The sequence below is a fragment of the Myotis davidii genome, unplaced genomic scaffold (assembly GCF_000327345.1).
Source record: "Myotis davidii unplaced genomic scaffold, ASM32734v1 scaffold67, whole genome shotgun sequence".
Taxonomy (NCBI): Eukaryota; Metazoa; Chordata; class Mammalia; order Chiroptera; family Vespertilionidae; genus Myotis; species Myotis davidii.
Window position 1 is genome coordinate 559,265 of NW_006298521.1, and position 8,612 is coordinate 567,876.

The window sequence follows — 8,612 nt, forward strand, 5'->3', positions numbered from 1 at the left end:
CCCCAGCCCCCCAGCCAGGGCCATCAGAACAGCCTCCGCTCCAATTGTGGCTCATTTCCCCGAGTGACATTAGTGACAGCAGTGAGGTCCGAGGTGGGAGCACCCGCATTTCCATACACTCCCGGCCTCCCAAGCTCTGGCTCCCGCAGGGTCAGGCGGGCTCTGGAGGCAGACAGAGCGGTGCCAGGGCCGCCCTCTGTGCCACCGGAGCGAGGGGACAGGGCCTCCCTGGCCTCGCTGGCCTTCCTCACCTACGGAGGTAGTTTGTGCTTCGTGGCTCCGTGGACCAAACGGCGGGAGGCGCTGTGACCATGAGCCCTTCCCCCCCGAATCCTCGAGGAAACGGGCGCAGAGGGGGAACCTGGCCGGGGCCACCCAGGAGCGGGTCCTCGTGCCCAGCCCCACGGACGCCAGCCCTGAGGCCGGCACCTCGGGGAGCCACCCACCTCTTTGGCGAGCTTCTCCGCCTGGTCGTAGAGGTTGGTTTCCATCAACCCGAACGAGTAGATGCCTTTCACGTAGCTGAAGAGAGAGCCAAAGTCCTTTTTAAAGGGACCGGCACCGTTCAACCCTCAGCACGACCTGCGCGGCCGATGTGCCCCCACACGCCGCGTGCACACGTGTCCTAGCGCGGAGTCGGGTGTGTGCACGCGTGTCCTAGCGCAGAGGCGGGTGTGTGCACGCGTGTCCTAGCGCAGAGGCGGGTGTGTGCACGCGTGTCCTAGCGCAGAGGCGGGTGTGTGCACGCGTGTCCTAGCGCAGAGGCGGGTGTGTGCACGCGTGTCCTAGCGCAGAGGCGGGTGTGTGCACGCGTGTCCTAGCGCAGAGGCGGGTGTGTGCACGCGTGTCCTAGCGCAGAGGCGGGTGTGTGCACGCGTGTCCTAGCGCAGAGGCGGGTGTGTGCACGCGTGTCCTAGCGCAGAGGCGGGTGTGTGCACGCGTGTCCTAGCGCAGAGGCGGGTGTGTGCACGCGTGTCCTAGCGCAGAGGCGGGTGTGTGCACACGTGTCCTAGCGCAGAGGCGGGTGTGTGCGGATGTGGTCACACCAGGAGGTGGGTCCCAACCCGGTGGCTGGCGCCCTGATGGCACGTGAAAGGAGAGTGAAGCTAGACACAGACACACACAGGACAGACCCGCGCGAGGACCGGGCAGGGACGGGTAGCGCAGCCGTGAGCCGGGGACCTTCCCCTAGAGCCTTCAACGGGCCCCCGACCCCTGGATTTCGGACCGCGGCCTCCGTAGCGGAGAGAGAATGAATCTGTGGTTTTAAGCCTCCCAGCCTGTGGCCATGGTTCTGGCAGCGCCAGGAGCTGGTCCACTGGCCCTGTGCCAGGCACCATGCCACGTGCGGGGTCCCAGCGAGCGGATGCCCTGGCTGGGGAGGGGCGGCGTGACCTTTATCATCTGTGTGACGGCTCCCAACTCAACCCCTGTCTCCGTGCTGGACCCTCTGCAATTCACATCCCACCTCCTAGGATGCCAAGGTCCCCACGGGGGCAACAAGGGCCTATTCCCTCCTGCCCACGGGGAGCTGCCCGTGAGGAGGGACAGCTCAGGGACAGCCCTGGGAGCCGTGGTGACGGCTCGCTGTCAGCAGCTTCTCCCCAGACCCCAGCTCCTGGAGGCGGGGGCCCGTCTGTCCAACTGGCTCTCGCCCGGGCCCCACCGAGCACGGGCTGGGCGACACAGCGCTGACTAACCGCGCCTTCCTCGCCCGTCACCACCGGCACCGAGCTCCCCACCGAGCTCCCGCGCTCTTCCTGCGCTTCTGCGGGATTCCACAGGGGCGAGAGAGAACCTCGGAGCTTCTCCCTGAGGCTCAGGTGTGGTCGTGTCTCCGTGGACAGGGGAACTCCGGCTTTACTCTCCACAGAAGCAGCGTTCTGGAGCCCTGGCTTCCGACTTCGCCTTTAAACATTCATGGGCTCTTCTTGGGGTCCTGTCACCGCTGACAGCTAAGCACGCACGGGATGCTCGCGGCCGGCAGCCCCTACCGGCTCCGCGACAGTTACGCTGACGTGTCACTTCGGCGGGGCCACGGCGCGTCGTCGGGTCAGAGGCGATCTAGGTGCTGCTGTGACGGTCGTGCTTGTACGCGGCTGACATGTAAATCAGCAGATGAGGCTCCACGTGTGGGTGTGGGTGGGCCTCGCCGCATCAGGCGAAGGTTTTCGAGCCAAGTCTGACCTCCCGGGGGAGGAAGGAAGCGGCCTCCCCAGAGACGGCGGCCCAGCGTGCTCCCTGACTTTCCCGACTGCGCTGTCCTGCGGCCTGGGACTCGCCAGCCGCCAAGAGTTGGAGCCAACGCCGTACAATCCATGTCTCTACACGTATGCAGACACGGAGGTTGACGTTTGCATACACATGTAAGCAACATGAATACAGGTGCACACGTGGTACTGGTTCTGTTTCTCTGGAGAACCCTCACTCACACGGCTCTTCAGTCCATTCATGTTTGACCTTCACCACGTCCTCTGGTTAAGCGGCGACGAAGCCCTGGCCGGTGTGGCTCCTGGTTAGGGTGTCGGCCTCGCACCGAAGGGCCGCAGGTTCAATTCCCAGTCAAGGGCATGGACCCGCCTGGCAGGCTCGATCCCCAGCTCCAGTTGGGACACATGCAGGAGGCAACCAAACAATCGACGTCTCTCATCTCTCTCTCTCTCTCTCTATCTCTCTCTCTCTCTTTGCTCTGTCCCTTCCACTCCCTCTAAAACTCAATGGAAAAATATGCTCGGGTGAGGATTAACAAACACAACAGCAAGAAGCTGCAATGGAGGCGACCCTGTCGCTCTGCGGTGTCACTCGGGCTGTTCACAGGTCCGTCTACCCCTCCACCCCGACCCCTCCCCTCCGAGCACGCAGCAGAGCTGCGCTTGCTGGTTCCTGGGAGGCGTGGCCAGCTCTGGCCAATGACTCTGAGCCAGTGGTCCCCATCTCTAACTCCTGATGCCCCCCCCCTCCGTGACCTAGAATTCTCATTCTTCAAAAAGTGACTCCTGTGCACGTGGAGGAAGCCTGAAAGGCCATTCACTGGGTCTAAACCGGCTTCCAAAGAGCATGGATCCATGAGAGAGAAAAATAAAAGAACGAGAGGACGTTTCACTAAGGAATCACTAAGAAATTAAGATAATTATATGAGGTGATGTGAGCAACAGCAACTAAAGTTTCAAAACGTATAATAGAGAACTGAAATGCAGAAATACGTCACCATATATACTTATAGGCTGTATAGGAGGCCCCTAGAGCCCTGAGAAATGCACAAAACTCACTGTTAATAACTCATCCGCAAACTGCCCCCTTAACAACCAAACTGCCGCCCGTGGGGTGTGGGCCCCAGTGGGCCCCGCTGCTCTGAGCGCGTCGGCACCCTCACGAGCCCCTCAGGAGAGCTCCTTCCGCTCTTGGTGTGTCCGAGAGCAGGTGCTCCCCGACCCGGGTCCCAGAGGGCGGCCCCGCAGGGCACAGCGCCGGCCGCCTGGGACGGGCGGGGGCATGATGACAGAGGCCTCGCTGTGGCCGCCCTGGAGGACCAGGTCTGCAGCAGGCTCGTTGCCACAGCCAACTCCCCTGTGCTAACTGCGCAATGTGCCGCCTCGCTCCCGGGTGGCAAGACGGCGCGGGAGGAAACTAGAAGAGCCACCGTGGCCTCGCCTTGGGGGGAGGGCCGGGAGCCTGGCCCCAGCTTGGGGCAGGGGAGGGAGACCCGGCAGGAAACGATGTGGTTGCCGACGGCACACACCTGCTCAGGGGGACGCCGGGTGTCCAGAAGGGGTAGACGCGGGCCGCAGAGTCTCGCATCTGCTCCTGGTAGCCCAGGTAGAAGTAGGCGTCGTGGGAGAACTTGAGGGCCAGCATGTCCGTGGGGTGGTCCCGTAGAATCTGCTCCCACAACTCGCAGGCTCCGGGGAAGTTCCTGGGAGGACAGCGCGGGTTCTCAGCGACAGGGACACAGCCCACTGCGGCGGGAGAGCATCGCTTCCTGCCAGCTCCGCAGTCTGCCCTGCACTGGCCACACACGCACGCACACGCACACATACATGCACACGTGCACGCACACACGGTAGGTCTTTCAATGACATCGTTCTGTTCAATGTCCTTCTAAAAAAATTTTTTTTATTGATTTCAGAGGGAAGGAGGGAGAGAAACATCAATAATGAGAATCACTGATCGGCTGCCTCCTGCACGCCCCACACTGGGGATCGAGCCCACGACCCGGGCCTGTGCCCTGACTGGGAATCGAATCGTGACCTCGTGATTCATAGGCCGACGCTCAGCCACGGAGCCACGTGGCAGGGCTGGTGTCCTATTAACACGGATGGGATGCTGTGGGAAGGTGGCGCTTGTCTATCGAGACGCCTGCGGTGAAACTGGCTTTGTTACATGTCCCTTTGTTTCAAGTCATGGAACTTCCACCGACATTAGTGAGGACTCAACTGTACGCACAGACGTACCTATGTTGGCGTGTGGCTCATAGAATCGATAACCAGTGGGTGGTTGTTCTGAATTCAAACCAGACGGGAGCACTGGCTTAACAAGCGGCCCCAGGCAATGCCCGTGGAGACCAGGAACCGCGGCGGGAGGCCTGGAGGCAGAGGCCCAGCCAGCGCTAAGCCCCGGCACTGCCTCCCCAGGGGGCCCGGGCAGCTTCCTCTGTCACTTCCAGAACCTGCACAGCAGCTCAGGTGGCCTCGCTCTGTGGGCGCCTCCCCGGCCTGAGCAGACCAGGTCGCCCAGACACGGGCTCCGGCTCCGACGCCGCTGGCAGGGGCAGCGGTGGGGAGAGCAGGTGCTGTGGGCAGATGCTCGAAGGGCGGGTAGGCAAAGGGGGAGGGTTTCTCTTCTATCTCTTATTTGTTTCTCTAATGTGGTCCTATTATTTTTGTAAGAAAATAATAACCAATTTATTGAATGAAACAGTGAGCTGCTTTGAAAGCCCTACGGGGACCTTGGCCAGCTCCTCCCTCCTTCAGGGTCCCCGGGACAAGGCAGCAGGTGAGTGTCGATCAGAGGCTGGGAGGCGGGGGCAATCACCCCGGGCCCCCTCCCCAGGGGCACTGGGCGCACAGAGCTCCCGGTGCCAATCAGCACCAGGCCGTTGGCGATGGCGTGGCCCATGGCTGGTGAAAGGTGGGGGGCAGCTGGTGACTCGCATGGCCCGCCCCGCCCCACATGTGAAATGAGCAGCCCACGTCCCAGGAGGGGCAAGCGGGCGCAGGTGGGCGGTGCGCTGTGCCCCCACCAGAGTGCAGAGCTCAGCCGGGCCCTCACCCCCACCTGCAGGCCATACCCTGAAAGCACCCTGCACCCCACAAACATCTGCCTCACGAGGGCAACTGGGGAGTGCGTGTCTGGAGCACCCCCTCACCAGCTGAACCTTTTTAAAATTTAATCCTCAGGTGAGAATATTTTTCCCATTGATTTTCAGAGTGGAGGGAGAGAGGGAGGGGGAGAGAGAGAGACATCGGCATGAGGGAGACACAGTGATCGGATGCCTCCGGCACGCTCCCTGACTGGGGCTGGGGACTGAACCCACAACCAAGGTATGCACCCTTGACCGGGAATGGAACCAGAAAGCCTTTGGTCCGCAGGCCAATGCTCTAACCACTGAGCAGACCAGCCCGGGCAGCGGAACCCCTCTTTCTCCAAACCTCGTTCTCATCTGAGAAATAAGATCAGTGTCTTTTTTTGAGAATGGGCGTCCAATTAGGGGGAAAGGTGCCTTCTCCAGACCCGGCATCGCCATGGGAGCAGCTGGTATTTCAACCACAACACAACACTGACTGGCACCTCCCACCCCCTCCGTGCAAATGCCTGGCCGGGCACTGCCAGCCGTGACCCGGGGCCCAGCCCAGGGAGCGTCACTCACCGAAGGCCGGGTCTGCCGCCTTCAGCTTCGCCAGGCAGCCCTCGATGCCCCCGAGAGCCGCGTCGTTGGTCCACGTCACGTACTGAAACAGGAGCACAGCGAGCCGTCGGGGAGGCGGCGCCCGCTGGGAAGGCGCGGCCCGCAGCCAGGCCCGTGCCCCTGCCTGGAACTCGGGGTGTTCTCTGGGCTCGAGGAAAGCAGGACTGGGCTGCTCTCAGCGAAGAGACTGAACACACGCCCCTCGAGGCACGTTCTCTGGGGTTTCCAAAACCCCCACAGCCTCTAGAGCAGCGGTTCTCAACCTGTGGGTGGCGACCCCTTTGGGGGCCGAACGACCCTTTCACAGGGGTCGCCTAAGACCATCGGAAAACACATATATCATTACATATTGTTTTTGTGATTCATCACTATGCTTTAATTATGTCCGATTTGTAACAATGAAAATACATCCTGCATATCAGATATTTACATTAGGATCCATAACAGTAGCGACATTACAGTGATGAAGTAGCAATGACAATAATTTTATGGTTGGGGGTCACCACAACATGAGGAACTGTATCGAAGGGTTGCGGCGTTAGGAAGGTTGAGAACCGCTGCTCTAGAGGAAGTCTGCCTGTGTCACCTGCCCCCTACTAAGTGGGAGTCTTCTCCGCCTCGTTCACACCTTTTAAGAAGAACGTACAGTAGCCCTAGTCGGTGTCGCTCAGTAGATAGAGCATGGGCCTGAAGACCGAAGGGTCCCAGGTTCAATTCTGGTCAAGAGCACGTACCTCGGTTGCAGGCTCCTCCCTGGCCCCAGCCCTGGTTGGGGCGTGTGCAGGAGGCAACCAATCGATGTGTTTCTCTCACATCGGTGTTTCTCTCTGTCTTTCCCTCTCTCTTCTACTCTCTCTAAAAAAGATCAATGGAAAAATATCCTCGGGTGAAGATTACACAATAAAAAGAAATAAATAATAAAATATTTTTTAAAAGAAGAAAAACCATAGTAAACATGTATTATGAAAAGTCAGGCCAAGCCCTGGCTGGTGTGGCTCAGTGGTTGGGTATTAATCCATGCACCAAAAAGTCACCAGTTTGATTCCCAGTCAGGGCACATGCCCAGGTTGTGGGTTCGATCCCTGGTTGGGGTGCATATGGGAGGCAACTGAATGATGTTTCTCTCTCACATGGATGTCTCTCTCTCTCTCCCTCTCCCTTTCTCTCTAAAATCAAGAATCCTATATAATAAAAGGCTAATATTCAAATTGTCCCCTCACCCGGAGCTCAACCAGGGGGCAGGGCCAGCCAACCTCTTGCAGTCCCTTCCCCTGACCGGCCCCATCACCCCCATCCCAGATGGCCGGCCAGACCCCACCCGTGCATGAATTCGTGCACCGGGCCTCTAGTACTTATACAAAAGCACTATGAAGCATGTCTGGGTCCCCATGAAGTCCTGCTCTCCCCAAGTTTCCCAGGAGACCTGGGTAGGAGGGGTCCGTGGGCTTCACTGTTCGTATAGCCAGGAGCGCTGATGAAGACATACGGCTCCGAAAGTGCGAGTCCCTCACCTGTGCACGGCCATCCCCCACTCCACCTGGAGGCCCAGTGAGGACCCCGGTCAGGATGCACGTGTCAGCGAGCCGTTAGAGGGAGCTCAGAGCTCCCCGGACACGGTGGAAGTAGCCTTCACACCGTGGCAGGAATGGACGAAGCTGTGAGATGCGCCCAGCAATGTAACAAGGAAAAACTAATCGAAAGCATTCACCAGCCGGCTGGCACTGCTCAGTGGCTGAGCCTCGACCTATGAACCGGGAGGTCACGGTTCAATTCCGTCAAGAGCACAGGCCCCGGTGACCGGCTCCATCCCCAGCGGGGGGCATGCAGGAGGCAGCAGATCCATGATCCTCTCTCATTTAAGTTTCTATCCCTCTCTCCCTCTCCCTTCCCCCCTGAAGTCAATTAAAATATCTTTTAAAAAAGCATCCACCAATTTCTGAAACCTGGCCCTTTACGGAGGGGCTGCTCCCTCGGGGGCATCACCTGGGTCAGGGTGGCATCGAACAGCTTGCAGGCCTCGTTGCTGGGGGTGGAGAGCGGGAGACCGGCGTCCTTCCACGCCTGCACACAGAGGCACGCCAGTCAGGGCCTGTTCCACGCGGCCCTCCGAACAGGAGCACACGACCCACCCCAGCAGGAGACCTCCCAGGCCCGGCGTCTGCAGGTGTGGGTCCCCATAGGGCCCGGCGTGGACTCCCCGACTTCCCAGCTGGCACGGGGCAGAGGTCCCCGTGGCCCCTAAAGGACGGTGCCTGCTGGGAGGTCCACCCTCAGACCCCCGCCGGCCCCTCCGCGAATGGGCTCCAGGATGCGGGGGTGACCGGGAAGCGTCCCGGGCGCAGCGGAGGTCTGGGCTGGAGTGCCAGGCGGGGCGGGGTGAGGCGCGCCCGGCCTGCTCACCCCCTGACAGCCCTTCAGCCCCGCAGATGGGACGGCCCAGCCGCCCACAGCCCTGTCCGTGGCAAGTCCGAGGCCGTGGGCACTGTTCACTGTAGCTGCCGCCCTCGCCCTCGGTGTCCGCCGGCAACGTAAAAGAACTCAGAACACTCTGTAAATGCAGTTACTTTTCTAAGAGTTCTCAATACTAAACTCTGGAATTCTTATGTGATGGATATGGAACACTTGAATTACAAGCACATAGAACGTTAATACAAAACGGGTAACATAAATACACTGAAAACACATTGAAACAGCGCTGAAATGAAGT

The 8,612-nt window shown here is 60.0% G+C and overlaps 1 protein-coding gene across 1 annotated transcript in view; it reads right to left on the bottom strand.

Annotated features, from left to right (window-relative positions):
- Window positions 1-8,199, bottom strand: part of TTC38 (tetratricopeptide repeat domain 38) — a 37,366-nt gene extending 29,167 nt beyond the window's left edge. The window contains exons 1-6 of the mRNA XM_015570736.1: window positions 8,048-8,199; window positions 7,889-7,966; window positions 5,867-5,948; window positions 4,940-5,117; window positions 3,740-3,913; window positions 447-522 (exon numbers count right to left, since the gene is read on the bottom strand). Of these exons, the coding sequence (XP_015426222.1) occupies window positions 447-522; window positions 3,740-3,913; window positions 4,940-5,117; window positions 5,867-5,948; window positions 7,889-7,966; window positions 8,048-8,083 (624 nt within the window). The 5' untranslated portion in view covers window positions 8,084-8,199. The remainder of the gene's footprint in view (window positions 1-446; window positions 523-3,739; window positions 3,914-4,939; window positions 5,118-5,866; window positions 5,949-7,888; window positions 7,967-8,047) is intronic.
- Window positions 8,200-8,612: the final 413 nt, after the last annotated feature.